Source organism: Vanessa atalanta, chromosome 11 (genome assembly GCF_905147765.1).
Source record: "Vanessa atalanta chromosome 11, ilVanAtal1.2, whole genome shotgun sequence".
Taxonomy (NCBI): Eukaryota; Metazoa; Arthropoda; class Insecta; order Lepidoptera; family Nymphalidae; genus Vanessa; species Vanessa atalanta.
Genome location: NC_061881.1, coordinates 1,741,057 through 1,760,142, shown reverse-complemented (window position 1 = coordinate 1,760,142; position 19,086 = coordinate 1,741,057). Strand labels below are relative to the sequence as shown.

The 19,086-nt window shown below is 33.1% G+C and overlaps 2 protein-coding genes across 7 annotated transcripts; one reads left to right on the top strand and one right to left on the bottom strand.

Moving 5' to 3' along the window:
- Nucleotides 1-5,465: 5,465 nt before the first annotated feature.
- On the top strand, nt 5,466-10,209 carry LOC125067280 (leucine-rich melanocyte differentiation-associated protein-like). Of its 5 annotated transcripts, none has more exons than XM_047675779.1 (6): nt 5,466-5,478; nt 5,953-6,054; nt 6,278-6,418; nt 7,026-7,136; nt 7,664-7,813; nt 8,581-10,209. In XM_047675779.1, exons 2-6 carry the CDS (start codon nt 6,020-6,022, stop codon nt 8,819-8,821), a joined length of 678 nt encoding a protein of 225 aa, XP_047531735.1. In that variant the 5' UTR covers nt 5,466-5,478; nt 5,953-6,019; the 3' UTR covers nt 8,822-10,209. The 5 variants fall into 5 exon arrangements, with proteins under 5 accessions (XP_047531735.1, XP_047531731.1, XP_047531729.1 ...); XM_047675775.1 differs by lacking the exon at nt 5,466-5,478 and adding an exon at nt 5,651-5,751; XM_047675773.1 differs by lacking the exon at nt 5,466-5,478 and adding an exon at nt 5,651-5,771 and having other exon boundaries at nt 5,956-6,054.
- A 22-nt stretch (nt 10,210-10,231) lies between these two features.
- Nucleotides 10,232-18,542, bottom strand: LOC125067279 (peroxidase-like). Of its 2 annotated transcripts, none has more exons than XM_047675772.1 (12): nt 18,518-18,542; nt 17,127-17,367; nt 16,328-16,536; nt 15,080-15,253; nt 14,104-14,297; nt 13,655-13,856; nt 13,170-13,367; nt 12,858-13,041; nt 12,528-12,755; nt 12,018-12,081; nt 11,744-11,942; nt 10,232-11,008 (listed from the first exon to the last, which is right to left on the bottom strand). In XM_047675772.1, the coding sequence occupies exons 2-12, from the start codon at nt 17,147-17,149 to the stop codon at nt 10,815-10,817; spliced, it is 1,869 nt and encodes a 622-aa protein (XP_047531728.1). In that variant the 5' UTR covers nt 17,150-17,367; nt 18,518-18,542; the 3' UTR covers nt 10,232-10,814. The 2 variants fall into 2 exon arrangements, with proteins under 2 accessions (XP_047531728.1, XP_047531727.1); XM_047675771.1 differs by lacking the exon at nt 18,518-18,542 and adding an exon at nt 17,903-18,174.
- Nucleotides 18,543-19,086: the final 544 nt, after the last annotated feature.

Genomic DNA, 19,086 nt, shown 5'->3' with positions numbered 1-19,086 from the left:
ATATGAAAATGAACAGTCGTTATTTTAGATTTTATAATTCATAATTATTTTTTTGTATCATGTGCAAGTGACGTGTCAAATAACAACAAATACTTTCGAAAAATATTTGACAAATGACATTTCTGACATTAACTTGACAAGTTAGCATTTCGTTTCGTCTTATTGGGGTTGTTATTCAGGGTTTTTAGCGAAAATCAATATTTTTTTAATATTTTATTAGTAATGATATTTTTTAATTAATTATAAATATTGTACTTGTCTTATGTACTGAATAAATAGATAATTCATTAAATAATTTGAGTGTTACAATACTTACTACCTGGGTACAACTCCAAATATTGCTACTAGAAGACTAATTGAAAAAATAAAATCATGAACAATAGACCTAGCCTTATATTATTATTAGTAGTACGAGACTTAAAATAGCCAATAGCTCTGTAAAGCTATATTTAGTTGATTATAAAATAGCAATTTGAGTTGTTTTTTAAAAAACAATAATGTATTTATCGCCTAACTGGTATCTCGGGACTTAATTACATAGTATAAAACAAAGTCACCGCTGTCTGTCCCTATGTATGCTTAATCTTTAAAATTTACACAACAGATTTTGACGCGGTTTTTAATGGATAGATTGATTTGATTGCAACCTTCCTCTTAGGTGTATATGTATAATACATGCACAATATAATAGAGAAACACTGATATTTTTAGATGTTTCTAAAGTAATGTCGTAAGTAAACACATTTATTGCGCTTACAGTGTGACATATAATATTTAAAAGTAAATGAATGTCATTTATTATCTTTTCAAATGTGTCTAATTTTATTCGTAATAAAACCATAATTCAATGGTGTTTCTTATTTATTTATATCAATTTATTACGAATAAATAATTTCAATGTCAGAAGAATATTCTATGCCATCTTACATATCGACCATGTCAAGATATCTTCGTCCTGAAACTTTTATTGTGGAACCTGATACGGCGTCTGCAGATTTGCGATGGTTACACTGGCGGTATACATTTATAAATTTTATCTCAGAAGAAGCTTGTAACGAAACTGATGAAATGAAACTCAAATTATTAATAAATCATCTATCTCCTACCGTGTACTCCTATATACGCGATAATAAATCCTACGAGCATGCCTTATCGTTATTAGATCACATATATTTAAAGCCTAAAAATGAAATTTTTGCTCGATATACTCTAGTTGCTCGAAAGCAAAGACAGGACGAAACTATTACAGAATACGTACGCGCACTGAAATTATTAGCACATGATTGTAATTTTAAAGCAGTGACCCCTGAAGAATATAAGAGTGAATACATTCGTGACGCATTTGTTGCTGGGATCACATCCCAAACAATACGACAGAGACTCTTAGAAAACAATACCTTAAGTTTAGATGAGGCCCTGAATCAAGCGATTGCTTTAGAAACTGCCGAACGAAATTCTCAAGGCTATATAAATAATAATTCTTTTAATCTAAACGCTCTTTCTAAGCAGGAGCAAGAAACGCCAACTCAACAAAACTTAGCTGTAGCAAATTATCCAAGAAAGAAACATTGCTTCTTTTGTGGTGGAAACATTCATCGACGATTTAAGTGTCCTGCTCGTAATGCCACCTGCCAACTTTGCACCAAAACAGGTCATTTCGCCAATGTCTGCCGTAGTAACAAAGAAACACTTAACAACGTTGTAAACGAAGATGCACCTGTCGAAGTTGCTATGATTTCTGCCGCCTCACCTTCTAGTTTAAAAAGAGCTACGGTATCAGTAACAATTAACAATTACGAAGCCGATGCACTTATTGATACTGGTAGTTCAGTAAGTTTCGTAAGCGGTTCTTTAGCGCAAACAATAAACCTGAAAAGAAACCCTTGTAAGCAGGCCATAACTTTAGCCTCACTTAATCACATATCTTTTGTGGAAGGTTCCTGCGTAGCGACAATCAAAATTGGTCAACATATCTATAAACGTCAACCACTATTAATTGTAAACAATCTTTGTGCAGACCTTATTATAGGGCATGACTTATTACAAAATCATTCAGTGCTTGAATTTCAGTTTGGTGGTAACCAAGGACCGCTGAAAGTCTGCAGTGTTATAGAAGCATCAGTTCCTCCTGCAACTTTATTTAGTAATTTATCTCCTAATATTAGACCGATATCTATAAAATCCAAACGTTACTCTGAAGAAGATTTACAATTTATAAACAATGAAATATCTAAATTACTAGAAGAAGGCGTCATTGAGTCCAGCGTATCTCCATGGCGAGCACAAGTATTAGTTACAGGAGGTGGTTTACATCGAAAGCGGCTTGTTATTGATTATTCGCTTACCATAAACAGATTTACAGAACTAGATGCATTTCCTCTACCTAGCATCGAGTCTGTAATTGAAAAGGTTGCGAAATTTAATTTTTTTAGCCAAATCGACCTGAAAAGCGCTTATCACCAGGTACCAATTTTGTCGTCGGAACGAAAATATACAGCATTCGAAGCATGTGGCAAACTTTATCAATTTTCAAGGATACCTTTTGGGGTAACAAACGGCGTCGCGGCCTTCCAGCGAACATTACAATACATTATCGATACAGAAAAATTAGCAGGAACGTTCGCATATTTAGATGATGTCACAGTTTGTGGTAAGAGTAAAGATGACCACGATAGAAAACTTAATAAATTTATGAATGCAGTTAAGAAATACAAATTAACTCTAAACGAAAGTAAATGTGTCTTTGGAACCGACTCTATAAATCTTTTAGGATACTCAATATATAATAATACGATTAAACCGGACAATGACCGTCTCAAACCACTACTAGATCTTCCAATTCCTACGGATTTACCAACCTTAAAAAGGACTTTAGGTTTATTTGCTCACTATTCGAAGTGGATCCAAAATTTTTCTCAAAAGATCAGACCACTTATTGGTATTAAGCATTTTCCTTTAAACCAGGAGGCTGTTACATGTTTCAACTCTTTAAAGTCAGATGTTTGTAAATCTACTTTGGTAGTGGTCGACGAAAATGCAACATTTATGGTAGAAACAGATGCATCAGAATTTGCCATTGCTTCTACACTCTCTCAAAACGGTCGTCCGGTTGCCTTTTTCTCGCGAACTTTGACTGACTCGGAGTGCAAACAATCTTCTATAGAAAAGGAGGCAAGTGCAATCGTTGAATCTCTGCGTAAATGGCGGCATTATTTAACGGGTAGGCATTTCTTGCTTTTAACTGATCAACAGTCTGTAGTATTCATGTTCAATCAAAAACATTCAAGCAAAATAAAAAATGAAAAAATTGAAAGATGGAGGCTTGAACTTTCCAGTTTTAAATTTGAAATTATTTATCGACCTGGTAAGGATAATACGGTTGCTGACACTCTATCTAGAGTATGTGCTCATATTAATTTTGATAATAGTAAGTTGAAAGAAATTCATGAACTTCTTTGTCACCCCGGTGTAACAAGATTAGCACACTGGGTAAAAACGAAAAACCTTCCATACTCTATCAATGATATAAAACTTATAACTACTTCCTGTAGAGTGTGTGCTGAAATCAAGCCTCGTTTTAATAAAAATAAATATCAACTCATTAAGGCTACTTCTCCATTTGAACGATTGAACATTGATTTTAAGGGACCTTTGCCGTCCAATACGCAAAATAAATATATGTTAACGATTATTGATGAATACAGCCGATTTCCATTCGCTTATCCCTGCAAAGATATGACTGCAACGACTGTAATTAAATGTTTAAAGGATCTTTTCTTTATGTTTGGCACTCCGCTTTATGTACACTCAGACAGAGGAGCGACATTTATGTCTGAACAATTGAAGCAATTTCTTTACTCTCTTGGGATAGCTTGTAGTCGAACAACTCCATATAATCCCCAGGGGAATGGACAAGTTGAAAGACTTAATGGAACTCTTTGGAGAAACATACAATTATACCTCCGATCTAAAGATATGGAGATATCAGATTGGGAAAAAGCTTTACCAGTGGCTTTACACTCCATCAGGTCACTTTTATGTACTAGTACTAATGTAACTCCTCACGAAAGAATGTTCAACCATGCCCGAAGAACTTCAAATGGCGAATCATTTCCTTCTTGGATGTTAAATCCAGGACCTGTTTTAATGAAAAAGAACGTGAGAGCTACTAAGTACGATCCTATAGTTGAAGAAGTAGAATTACTCCAGCCCAACCCGCAATATTCGTATGTTAGATTGCCAGACGGAAGAGAAACTACAATTTCTAACAGACAATTGGCTCCACTACCAGAAAATTTAGAAGATTGTAATGAAGAACATGAAATCCAAAATTCTGAAAATATTCAAGATGAAAATCCCATTCCTAACCAAGAATCTGATGAATACAATCAACCTCCTGAACTCCCTTCCACGAGTTCGTCATTCAAAGAACGTCGTTCGACACGGCAGCGAAGAATGCCGAACTATTTAAACGATTACGTTGTCTTGAGGGAGGGGGTGAATGACATATAATATTTAAAAGTAAATGAATGTCATTTATTATCTTTTCAAATGTGTCTAATTTTATTCGTAATAAAACCATAATTCAATGGTGTTTCTTATTTATTTATATCACAGTGCAAACGCTAGCTGAACCCTAGGAGATAGATCAAAATAATGTACTACAGTATTGTACACCTTAATAAGGTCTTCAACAAAGTCCTAGATGGTATATGTCTATCACTTAAGGATAGCTAACGCCAACCATTTTTTATCATTTACTCACTCGAAAAATAATGGCTGAAATTAGAAATAAATGAAGTCGGGGCAGGTTGCTAGTTCATGTATAAAGCAAAACTGACTTTACCCTCCTGTTCCTCTACTAGAGCGACTTGTTGGTAAGTATATTGCTCACTATTTTCATTTGTTTTTCATCGACCTTATCTATAAATGTGTATATAACCTTGTTTTACAGATGCCGAAAAAATGGTTTCGGAGCCAAAGTCATCACAAGGTACCATCATCTGGACCAATTTTATATTTGATTTGAATAAAAAAAGAAAGGATATTTTAGCTCCCTAGAATTATTTTCTAAAGGTGAATGATATTCTGAACAGACTTCATTGAAATTAAATTATGAATCCACACTACATGCATATAAAAACAGTTACAAACAACGAAGGTTATTAATAACTTACACTGTTAGTATATTATGGTATTTATATTTATTGATTATATATGACCTGTTCCCGAACTTGATGATACTTTGAATAAAATACATTTATTCAAAATATATCATTATATACAATAATTAAAAAGGATCAAGTTCGGGAACAGGTCATTAGTGCTATCACAAACGTAAACAATTTCTTATCTACACGTTCCTTATATATTAGCCGATGTTATTAGCCCTAGTTCGTTTGATAAGCATTTTTGTTATCATTAATACCGGTGTCAAAATGAAAAATATAATAAGAATAAGAAGTTGAAAATTAACGAGTGAGTTTAACTTTTATAATGTATGAATTCCGTAATATTTTTTATATGATTGTATGTTTAGTTCTTTTTTTTATTATTTTCAAATATACTAATTATATTTAAGCCTAAATGACTTTATTTTAATGTCTGAACGTCCCCTCAAATTTTAATTCAGTCGTTTCGTCATTGTCCGTCAGAGTATTTTTTTGTCATGCGTGATATGTCAGCTGTTAACTGTTTGTCAAAAATGAAGAACGTAACTCTTAATAACAAACTAGTATAAAACTTGTTTTGGTAATTTTTATATATTATAGGTACTATATCTTAGTAAACATAACAATATAGTTATAAGTTAAAAGAATTGATTTATAATCTATGTATTATTATTAAATTATTTTGATTTAGATTTTTTAATTTATTCAATTAAATGTTATTTTATGAGTTAGTTGATACTTAAGTGTAATTAAATGTATTTTCTATAATTTTAATATGAAGCAGTCATGACGAAGGCGTAATTACTGTCGACGTTTCAAATAGCATTTTAGTGGATTCAGTTACTGCAATGGCACAGACAATACTTCCAGCTGATTACATCCAGTAAGTTATGTTTCTTTTAACAACGCATACGTGTCATAACTAAGTCATAGTTAAAAAAGGTTATATGTAAATATAAAAAAAAAATATAGTTTTCAAGTAATTTCAAGTAATAATGTAAATCTAAGCTAATCGGTACTTTATAGTATATGTAAAAATAAGTATCATATTTTATACATCTTTAAAGTTGTTATGTTTAATTAATTTAGTTATTTAATTTATCTAGGTCCTCGGAGGACTTTAATGATGATGGTGACTCTACAAAATTGACATTAGCATATGAAAGATTGTATGAATTACCAAGAACCATCATTGAAAGATTCTGCGATCATATTAGGTACCTGGATATAAGTCACAATAAAATAACGTAAGTACCTGTCCTTATCAAATTATTGGAGTTACATTAACAAATAAAGTACAAATATTACATACATGATTTTATAAATGATAAAAATTATACTTTATTCATTGATTTATATACAAAATATTTTTATTACTTTAATTATTTATTTAATGAAGACGAGTAAAGATTGAGTTTCTTGTTTCATAAACTGATGATTAAATAGTACCCAGGAATCTTACTTGTATTAAGTATATTTCGCTAGCCATAAAAATCATAAGGAAGATTTTGTATTCAAACCCAGGCGAACACTAATATAGCATACCTTGAATATACAAATAATATCACATGCAACCCATTGATTCAAAAAATTGTGAACGAACCTGCATATAATTTTGTTGAACTATTTTCTGCCTCATATTAATAAATATAACCCATATTAGAGTAACAAGGTACAAATTAGAGGTGACAGTTTTCCCAGGATTGGGAAATTAAAGACTTATTACTTCATTTATTATTTTAATTTAATCAAAATCAGTCTAGCTTTTTAAGAGGAGTTTAGTGACACATATGGATAGATATAAAGATATTATTAGGAATGTTTGCAGTGGCTATAGTGATTTCCTTATTGCAGAAATCTTGATGGCTTAGTACATTTTAAGCACCTTACAACACTAATAGCTGATGATAATCCCATAACTGAGCACTGCTTGTTACCTCCGATGCCTAATTTACAATTATTATGGTAAGCAAAATTTGAATCTTAAGAGTAAAATATTATTTACTATGTTTTTTTTTAATATTAGAATATACTTGCGAAATTTTTGCCTATAGGGCTTAGTTTCAAGGCTAGCCCACAAAGGACACATATATATATATTTATATATAATATTGTCTGGGTGTGTGCATTAATACAAGTGTGTTGTATCTATGTAAATCTTACTATATTATTTCTTAATAATATGATAAATGTGAAAGTTTGGATGGACGTATGTTTGGTACTCAATCACACCAGAATGGCTGTGCTAATGCTGGATCAGATTTGAATGAAATTTGGCACGGAGATGGTTTTTCGTCTGGAAATTTCGTCATAGGGGTCAAGGGGTTTTTCCACTAACACCCGCACTCGACAAATGCCGGCGAAACTGCGGTCGGAAAAAAGTCATAATATTTTGTGATGTATGTTCATTCCTTCTTCCCAATTGCTTATTAAAAAATTGTGTTTTTGCTAATTTAATACTTGAAGACTTTTTATTTGTTTAATTTTTTTAGGTTAAACCGTTGCAAAATATCCTCACTGTACCCATGGGTGAGCAAACTCAAAGAATCCTGTCCAAATCTCCAGTATCTGTCTGTAATGGGAAATCCAGCGGCTCCCAGTTACTTTAATGGCGGTACTTTCTATGAAATGCTTCAGTACAGGTATGTTGTATTTATATATACTCTATTCCAACCATAACAGGAAAAAAGAAAAATAAATACCATTTGACAGCAAATTGACGCGATATAATCGGTCGAAAGCTTGATTGATCTATGATATTCTCTATGGATTTGCGAAAAAAGGCGTTTTGAACGTCGACGAAACTGTTGGAATTTTGAAAGTAAAATTAAAGTGTTAATAAGTAGTTAAATGTGTTGTATTATAAATAAAGATATATTAATCATAAACTCTTAGTAGTACAAAATGTAACTGAGTTATTAGCAAAACCCCTGAAATACTATCTAAATAAATCGTAAGGTTTGTTTATCTTTTTTCCGACTTCCATTGGAATAAGCTTTATAGGCTTTATAGGCTCTTAACTTTTTGTTGCAAAAAAGGTAAATGAACAACTAGTGCAGATAATTGTATGATCTATAATTTTTGTCTAACCTATATTTTATCTCATCTTGAATATTTTTAGCAAACATAAAATCAGTGGGGATTTTTGAATTTTACTTTGCAATTTGTACCAAAGTGCAGTTCTAGCGATTTATAGTAAGGTTACCAATATTTGTGTCTATTTTGACTGGTTTATTAACTATCGCCAACTATTATCGCCCATCTTTTGCTGTTGAGCATAAAAACTGGTACCGAATCTGTACACAAAACAGTATCAGTAACAAGCACTTTTGAATCGTCATTTTTCAAGAAACTCGGTAATAACTACTGATTTTTTGAAAGATTGTCCTTATTTTAATGATATTTACAGGCTGTTCGTGATATCACAGTTTCCATCCCTCCTACACCTGGATGATAGAAAAGTGACAGAAGATCAAAGAGAGGAAGCGCACAGGTTGTACAAACGGCCACTTCTCGAAAGAATTGTGAAGCCAGGATCCGGGAGCCTGACTCAACTAATGACCAGCTCGGTGACGTGGAGCTCCGTCCATAATAAATTATCTTCGTTTTGGAATAAGGAAAAAGGACAAAGAAGAAATTTACTTATTTAGTGAATTATTGAAGGTAGGGAAGAGACATTTTTGAGACTGGATAGAATTTGATCAAGGATCAAGAAAATCGTTTTGTTACTCAAAGCTATAAATAGTTTTTACAAGACACAGTATAAGCTACAACTATACTAAGTTAAATTAAAAACTTTAAATTCACCTCACGATTCCCGCGTCCTATATACACTTCACATAAACAAACACATTTAAATTAATTCATAGTTTCGTTTAATTTGATTTTGGTTTGATAACACACAAACGTATAGAAAAAGTCTGTAGACGTTAACAGCACAAATTCGAGAGTTGCGGATGTTTCCGTCTATGTGATCATAGTCTTATTCCACACACACAAACTATGGTATGTATGACCAAAGACCATGTCAAAATATTGCCACGTAGTTTAGTAGACAATAGTTAGAATGAGCAAGTGCCTTCCTATGCACGAAATTTATTTTGTTACGTTTAACGTGTACGCAATAGGATATGCCATTATTCAAAAACCCAGGATTCCATATTTCGAAAATTGTAAAAAGGCGAACTTATTTGCAAACCTGTATCTCAATTTCACCCCTTTTGGGTGATGATATTTCAAAAACGTAGTAACATCTGTCTACTCATTACTGTAAGCATCGAATTCCAAATTTCTCACTTTCAACAGTAAGGAACATAATCTTTCATCTTAGGAATTACCCCCTGATTAAAAAAAATTAATATTTCATTCTGTTTGACCCATTGTAACTGCGTGGTCAGTCAGTTATTTAAATATTATTAAGTATATACGTAAATATAGACGCGCCAATTAGCATCGAACACATGAAAGCTATAGAAAACTTACCTTACACGCCTTCAAGGGACCAATACGCTAATTTAAAGACGTTATTAAAATTAGAGAAATAAGGAGTATGGGCGTCTTATTTGTAATATTATGTTAATATAAGTAACAATATATACTAGAAAGTAAATAGGAAATATCAGAAAATTCTAAATTCAAAAAGCTGGATTTCATTTAGTCATCTAAGGTAAACGTGTCTGTCTATAGAGGAAAATGCGTATTTTGATGATATCGTAGGAAGAAAACCGTTCATAATTACCACCGCTCCCTTTTTTATATTAGCAGTGTCAAATTTAAGGTACTAAAGGAATGTATGGCTTTAAAATGTGCTTCTTTTTCATCATCAAAAGACGCATTCCCCTCTATAGACGCACTTACCTCAGTCCACTCTGAATATAATATTCTTATACTATTTCTGTATTTGATAATAAGATAATACGTTGAAATTATTTTAAAGTGAATTTTGTCACTCAAATTTTTTTATTAAGAATCGTGTTTATTAACTAGTCGTTTTAATACATTTATATAAATTTTATAAACTTTGCTATTTCCGCATGACACGAGTGAAATAAAAATATATGATCGTTTATAAATATTTTTATTTAAATAAACTTATCAATAAATACTTTACAAAATTTGTTTTTTTAAACTTAAATTATTCTACCATCTACTTCATTTATAATGATCTAAAAGTACAATGTTGCCATATTAAAATAAAGTCTACGGTCGTTAGTAAGCTATGTGTGGTTCTTTTTAAAAGTTATTACCTTTATTATGTTTTAATTAAACTGTGTAAAATAATGTTTATTTATATATTAACCTGACACTGGCCAATAATATACATATATTTTTTTGTTTTAGTAAAGGCACTATTCACTATAAAGCTATACTATGTTCAAAACTATTTTGCACTATTTGAAATGAGAGATATAATGCACCAGACACACTAACCGAAAATAGAAAACGACCTTATGTATATTTCGACGTGACATTTACCCATTGTCAATGGGTAAACTGTATTCTTCGTTGCTTCTCCGTTTTCATGTTATTCATGTTCACTTCATGTTCACTTTATTTTTAGTTATTATACACCATGTGTACTTTTTTTTAAATTATAAATTCATACAATATCCAGCAATTTCGATGTTTCAAATTTGAGGTTATTTAGTCATACAGTTCAAACTTGGGACGCTTCCAAGCCGTTAGATCGACATAGGGTATGGCATTGTAGTCGTCACAGTGGTATTTAGGATTGTATGAACTCTCCAATTCGAATGCCTTTTTCTGGACGTATTTGACATTCGTGTTGTCACAGATCAAGCGAGCCATCGATGCTTTCTTTATTTCTTTCAATTGATCTGTGAATAATAAGGGCAACATTACATTACATACATTTTTACATTAACAGCCTGCAAATTTCCCACTGCTTGGCTAAGGGCTCCTCTCGCTTTGAGGATTTGAGGAGGAAGAGGAGGAAGGTTTGGAGCATATTCCACCAATGCGTGTTGGTGGAATACACACGTGGCAGAATTTAAAAATATAAATAAATTTAAATAGACACATGCAGGTTTCCTTACGATGTTTTCTTTCACCGCCGAGCACGAGATGAATTAGGTATAAGTACAAATTAAGCACATGAAAATGCAGGGGTTAAGATGCACGCGTTATAACCACTGGGCCATTACGGCCTGTAAGGGCAGCATGTTGAGGTATACCCAAGAGGAAACTTAAACTCTTAAATTTGGCTCACATGACTAATCATAACATTCTGCATATTTATATTAGATTCGTGTAAAAAAAACCAATAATCTATGAGATTATCTTAATATCTATAAGATGTATGTATGAGTCGACCGGATAAGCCCTCATAATAATAATAATAAAGTATAATTAAATTTACTTTCTATTCGCAGATTATTATAATACGCAATCGACCGGGATTTCGATATTAGGTAAATACTTATTGAATTATATCATTCCAGAATAATCAGAAAAAAAGTAAAAAATCATAAAAATTGTCATTTCTTATGGTACTAATAATCAATAAAGCTTTACAAATAATTAAATACTTTGTTCAAACAGTGGTAAATTACCTGGTGTGAATGAATGCGGCATCTCGCTATTGTCGTAAAAGTGTCTATCACCAATACGAGTGCGATAGAACTGTTCAGCAACAATGCATTGAAACGTATGCCCCAGGATAGACCCCGAGACGTCCCCCTCCAAAGCGCCTCCGACGAATAAATCTATATCGTCTACGGATTCGTAGAACTTGGCAAGTGCGTTAATGCGCTGTGGAAAAAATTATGACTAAAATTTTTTGAATTTTTTTTCGAAATCAATTTTTCGTTATCAATGGATACTTACGTCTTGTGATATTTCACCTGCCAAGTCTTGGAATGTTCTCGCTCTTTTCAAGCCACAAGTTTCTCTGTAATATAAAGAATTATTTATATATTTTCAACCTTATTTTGACTAATGATTTCTCTTCAAAGGCGATTCTCTGTTCCAAACGGCAAATCCGTCATGACTGGAAAGAGTTAAGGCACATGACCAAAACTTGTACAGACTTTCTCAGGCAAGGTAGTTTAAACACAGCTAACTTCCAGAAAACCCAATAGATATTTCTTAACAGTTGTTTGAACCCTGGCGTTATAAGATACGGTACGCGGATACGATAACGAGGCAGTCCGTTTTCAGTACACCTAGTTTTCAAAAAGTATTAAGGATAGCACCTATAAAAAGTCGACTTACTACGTGATTATTTTAGAGAATACAATAAATGCTTGGTAAAAACGCCAAAATAAAATGTTGTGGCAAAGACGCCGAAACGTAAGAATTGATCAACCACAGGAAATAATTTTGACACAATCTTACCTGTAATCGTTATATGAAGCAATTCCATGATCCCTACCCCTCTGAATATCCATAGCGATGAGATCCAAGCCCCATTTGTTACTAGATTTGAATAATAGATTGGTGATTTCTCCAGTGCAGTGCGGGTCGGCCTCGCCCGCGCGATTGGTCACTATGCCGCGTATGATGTCGTCGAAAGACTCCGGTGTGGATTCCACCAGGCCCGGGTTGAAGTAATGGTCGCTTAGCCTGAGATCATACAAATATTTTATATTTTGCCGTAGAGATAAAGATCGTTCTATATCTCTACGATATAGAACGATCGATATTTTTTTAGGGCTAGGAACTTACTTATACAAGTATCCTGTTCCAGAGTTCGACGGACAGCTCATGATTGTGTCAGGTATAACGGTGTGTAAGAACCGGAAAGCGGCGGCACCGAAGCCATTGATAGCTCCAGGATTCACCTCCTCGTTGTAATCCCGGCTATAGAGCGAACTAGGGGAAATCCGATAGTAACGAAGATAGCTCTCCCCTAAACGAATCAAATTAATGTAAATTATTTTGGTATACGTAGTTATTGCCAACAAAGAACTTATTTTAAATATTTCGTTTTATTGATGAATACTTTCGTAATAAAAATAAATGCTTGCAAAATCTTACCAAAGTTCAAAGGCAACCATTCCTGATAAGTGATGTGTTGGATTTCCGCAATGACGATCTTTCTCGTCTCCTGGTATATTTTCTCGTCGGTCCACAGAGGGTTTAACGAGCTCAATATGTCTGCTATGCGGTTGTGTTCTCTAAGTAGCAACGTATGTAGGACAGCTAATGTTGGTGTCTGGTTGATTCTGCTGTCTCCTAATTTTTTTTAATCACATAATTAGTTATTGCATTTAAAATAAATTATATATTAGAATATTTGTTTCTGTTATCAGCAAGAGCAAATCTTTTGTTAGTACTTAAATTAATATATCTGATCATTACTCTAGTTAAATTATTTTATATGGGTTGAAATAATTATCTACTTCTTACCCAAATTACAGAACGAATTGCACTAAACGCAATGTAATTTTTCCGATTATTTAAGAGTACTAATGCTACAAATTCAAAACTATAGAATTGAGAATTACTTGAAATAATCACACCTGCCAAGTAACAAGGTTCCGATATGTTTCGTAAGTCGCAAACAGCTAACTTATCATCTACCGATGGCAAGAAACTCCCTTTGCAATTTTTTCTTGTTTCCTCGCGCAATCTTCCTCCGCATTTGCTTCGTAGCTTGGCAGCAAGTATTGGATCAGAGCCATATATTGGGGAGCCGTCCAAAAAACTGGTTACTGTATTCATCTGAAACATTTTTTTTTTTTGTTTAACATAACTAATATTTAAAATTGATATTTTAATCAACAAAATATTTAGAACATTTAACTTTCTATATTTTTTTATTAGTATTAATAACTAATAGATGAGCACAGATAATAAAAGAAACATTTTTGGCTACATATTGGACATATTAACCCAAAGGTACTTCAAATATCATACGTAGTTTTTACGGTATTATTGTACACCTAGCTAATATCATAAAGCACCTTACCTGCTCTGCGTGGCCTAAGCTGCAGTCATCCCTCGGTGTGGTGACACTTCTCACAAAGTTGAGACATTTAATACCGTGGTTTTTGTAGAATGGGTCGTCATCGGAAACGCAAATCGGTATGCATTTGTCGTTGAGTAATTCTTGTGGCAGAACATCACGACCATTGCCTAAGCAACATTGAATTCCACCCTCATCTGTAAATATTTTGAGAACGTTGGTTGTGGTGTCGGACGATCGTGAAATGTCAGAATTTTTTTTTTTTATTAGCTTTAGCAGCCCGTAAATGTCCCACTGCTGGGATAAAGGCCTCCTCTCCCTTTGAGGAGAAGGTTTTTGGAGCATATTCCACCACGCTGCTCCAATGCGGGTTGGCAGAATACACATGTGGCAGAATTTCGTTGAAATTAGACACATGCAGGTTTCCTCACGATGTTTTCCTTCACCGCCGAGCACGAGATGAATTATAAACACAAATTAAGCACATTAAATTTCAGTGGTGCCTGCCTGGGTTTGAACCCGAAATCATCGGTTAAGATGCACGCGTTCTAACCTACTGGGCCATCTCGGCTCATATCAATGTCAGAAAGAAATATAATAATTATTATAACGTGTCATTGATACGTGCATCATAATAGGGCATCATCATCATCATCAGGAAGTCGGTTTTCAACATTTTTTGTGCCATAACAAAAATATTTTATATGGCATACAAATAAATACTGATAGAAATCAGTAACCGTACCTTACCTTACCGTACCGCCAATGCGCCACTAATCTTGAAAATAACTACCTTTTTTTTTGTCTCTTATACTTGTAGCAACACTGACTACCTCACCCTTCAAACCGTAACACAAAATCGAGTATTGCTGTTTGGTTGAATATGTCATGAGTGTCTATAAAAGGTAGTCGTTTAAGCTAGGGCTGACACACAACAGCTGACTGAGCCTTATTTCATTAAAAGGACAAAAATATTTACCTGTGACTTCCATTACTTGGAAAACAAGGTCATGTGTGATGAACTGTCCCCATTGCACGTTGAGGTGGCTAAGTACACGACTGAAAATAGATCGATCTGCAAAGATCCGAGTTGAAAGCAACCGAGGATTGGGTAACGGTCGACCGCTTGTTGCAACTGGCATCGCGTAGATACCTATTGAAAAATCGATAAAATTAAAATACGACAGATTTTAAAATATAAATACTATACATATTAATTTTATTTGTATTTAAATTCAACGTCATTATTTGATATACATAACTGTAAATTGCATATTATAATTTTTTAATAAAAAATTAATATTTAATAAAATTACATTAGAAGTATTAATTTAACCTAAGGAAACTTAGTAATGTAATTCCAGTGTTCAATACGACAGCATTCTTCCTGGCCAAATTTCGATCGTAGCGAAAACTTTCAAGACTAGCCCTCTTCTTATTTATAATTAGGGAAATAACCCAATTAGTGGCCATTGCAAGGGTTCGGACCCAGAAACTATACGTTCAAATCCCGGGACATCCTAGTAATACCCTGAAATGGGCAGTTACACCTGCACTGCACAAATCAGTCATTTGAGAGAGGTGAAACATTTTTTTCCACTCCATTCAAACGTTTTTAGCACTTCGACCTTGAATTTGACTTTCATGCTCTGAGTTTCAAATGTAAGTAAAAACAATATTATAAAATTAAATTAATTATGATTTCCTTTTAGAAACATATCCTTTCTTATTTCAATTGTTTATTTAGAGTGCAGACCACCTTTTCAACTGTAGTGGAATAGTATCACGTGATGATAGCGAGGGCGCGCCATAAAAGCCTCGTAAACCATAGATTATACTATTCTACTTTTAGTCATTATATTATTATTTCCTTTTAAGTCGACTATGATCGCTTTAATAGCCACTTGACCCACATTTAGCGTTTTGATATAAATTTCAGCGTCGTGTCTATGTTTTTTCCACAGTATTTTCATTATTCCGTTTTCAGAAAATATTTAGAGATTTCTGTACCGTCTAAAACTTATAAATAAAATACGAGATCAAGTCACAAACGTCGTCGGTGTAATTACGACACATCCGTTCTAATGCAATAACAGTAATCTTCACGAATCGTGTTGATATTTGTAACTTCTATAGCGGAGACACATGGAGAATATTCAGTAGTATACAAACAATACCTAGCATGAGCTAGTTTCAAAGTTTTGAAAAATGTATTTTAAAAACAAACCGTCAGCATATCTAGGTGACGTCAGCCTAGTAAAAGGAGCGCCTCGTCTGCCCCACGTTGGGTGCCGAAGGTTGTTACACGTGCCATCGATACTGCGGTACTTATTGGAGCCCGAACAGGAGACACTGACAGGCTTGCAGTATATCTCGTGTGGTTGTATGCATTGGTTCTCCAAAAATGATATAAACGTGTTTGGAGTTACATCGGTCCTGTAAATAAACATAACTGACTATTGATTGATCTATATGAATTGGTAATATAAAAAACTGTATTATTTCTTAAATAACATACAAATATGCCAATATATGAATATACAATAGAGCCGAGATGGCCCAGTGGTTAGAACGCGTGCATCTTAACCGATGATTTCGGGTTCAAACCCAGGCAGGCACCACTGAAATTTCATGTGCTTAATTTGTGTTTATAATTCATCTCGTGCTCGGCGGTGAAGGAAAACATCGTGAGGAAACCTGCATGTGTCTAATTTCAACGAAATTCAGCCACATGTGTATTCCGCCAACCCGCATTGGAGCAGCGTGGTGGAATATGCTCCAAACCTTCTCCTCAAAGGGAGAGGAGGCCTTTATCCCAACAGTGGGACATTTACGGGCTGCTTATGTATGTATGTATACAAATATGATACCGATTATAATATGAGAAAGTGAGTTGTTGAAGAGACATTGCTTTTAAAGTATATTCAAAGTTAAAAAAAAAATCGTGATTCAATCGAACGAATTTCCCAAAGAAAAGAATTTCTAACTGCACGTATATAGTGTTAAGATTGAATAACACATCTTACGTTGAGCACAACTTCATTTGCATAATCTTCGTAGCTGTTAGAAGCTCGTGTGACACCTCAGACGCCTTCTTTGCGTCACTGGGTAATTTTGACGAGAAAAAATGCAACAGAGCCGGCGAGCATGCTTCCAAACCGACACCGTTTTTAACGAGCCGATTAGCTCGTTTCTTTGCCTCTCGTGAAAGTTCTCGACCACATCGGAGACTGTCGGATATTAGCTCAGATGGGATGTCTTCTTCTTCTGAAATATTACTAATTTTATTTTTTAACTATACTTTTAGAGTACTATTCATTAATTTATGTGCAGTGAACATTAACTGTCGGTATAGCTTTGTCTCTCTCTATAGGTCTTCCTCACTCTATTCTTCACGATATTTGTTCATGAGTATTGACGATAAATTATTTAATACTCTGTCAAATATTCATAACTTTACAATTTATGGCCAAATCATGATAATCAATTTCATCAATCGATAATTAAATAAAAAATAATAATAATAGTCATGGGCTACCATCGATTTTTAATTGCCGAATTAGCGCCTTATGATAACAATTTATGCCTGATGATAAAGGATAACATGCTACTCGTAAGGAAACCTTAATGTTTTGTGAAATTTTCTCAAACGTGTCTAATTGTAGGTAGATATACTAATAATTACATATTAATTGTACACATTGGCTAAAATATTTTGGACACTACCTACATAGAGATTAAGTATAAAAACTTTTAAAAAAGGAGACAATATAGGGTATATAAAATTAATAAAATATTTAACCTGAAGACGACGAAAGAAATAAATCTTTGACCTTCGAAGTTGCACTCGCTAAAATTGGACACACTTCCGATATAATGTCATCAAAAATAAATTCCCAACCGGAATTCAAGCAACAAGATACCGACGAACAAAAAAAATATAACAACACTGATATTGACAAAATATGTCTACTAGAAAAAATAGTTCTTGTCGAAACCATTCTCGCATATAAATATCACAAAACATTTAATTAAATTATATCAAAACTTCTTTCTAACATCCTCTTTCACTCAAAACTCTAACCTAAATGACTGATCGTCATGTAATTGTAATAAAAAAAAGGAATTTTGTAACAAAATAATCTCTCATAATATGTTATAACCTGCACAGGTTAAAAAAAAATACGTTAATTTTGTTTTAAATATGGCGTCACCTTATCATGTCACGTTTATTGCGTTAATTAATAAAGAAAATTATATGTGGATAGCATGATTAGTATCGCCAAACGTTTCATAATCACCTGATTGCTTTACGATTGTATGAACAATCATTCTGAGAGTAATTACGCAATCGTTTAGTAATTACATATGTCTACTGAATAATTACTTGTTCTGTATACTTAAAATAAATACTTACACATATTCTACCTCTGTCCTTATATTTTTATTATTTGTTTAATTTTATAAACCTTGCAAAACTGAGGTGGATATAAAATAAAAATTGACAAAAAAATTCCCATCTACCTTAAATCGATGACAGTAGTTTTTATTTTACGCGGGAAAAATCTTGTATTATTTTTTTAAGCCACCCTAATAACGTTCTGAAATCGATTACATTTATTTTTATACAAATAAAATATGTAATATTATTGTGTAGTTACTTTTTATTAAATATATAATATTCAAAATAATATAACTGCATAAATAAGTATTTCTAGCACTTATATTGTAAGTAGAAGTATGTACATAATTATATAGTATATACTATTATTAAATACAAAACAACAGTCTGTATGTGTCCTACTGCTGTTTGGCAGGGTCAGATATAAACGCAGAGGGCAAGTATGGCGGGGCCTCCACAGTAAAGATTCTAAACAACATTATTCCTACGAGTTAAAAATTTTAATACTTATTATATAGTATGATATCCATTCTTGATTATTATTAATTATTGGTTTAAAAGTTACTGACACATAAAAAAAAAGA

Excerpts from the sequence above, each read along its gene's own strand:
- LOC125067280 (XM_047675779.1), top strand. The coding sequence starts at position 6,020 with ATGGCACAGACAATACTTCCAGCTGATTACATCCA. Across the intron at positions 6,055-6,277 it reads CTTCCAGCTGATTACATCCA|GTCCTCGGAGGACTTTAATG; the intron begins GTAAGTTATGTT and ends TAATTTATCTAG. Across the intron at positions 6,419-7,025 it reads ATAAGTCACAATAAAATAAC|AAATCTTGATGGCTTAGTAC; the intron begins GTAAGTACCTGT and ends TCCTTATTGCAG.
- LOC125067279 (XM_047675771.1), bottom strand. The coding sequence starts at position 18,101 with ATGGTTTCGACAAGAACTATTTTTTCTAGTAGACATATTTTGTCAATA. Across the intron at positions 17,368-17,902 it reads ATTTCTTTCGTCGTCTTCAG|AAGAAGAAGACATCCCATCT; the intron begins GTTAAATATTTT and ends GTAATATTTCAG. Across the intron at positions 15,254-16,327 it reads GTCACCTAGATATGCTGACG|GTATCTACGCGATGCCAGTT; the intron begins GTTTGTTTTTAA and ends ATTTTTCAATAG.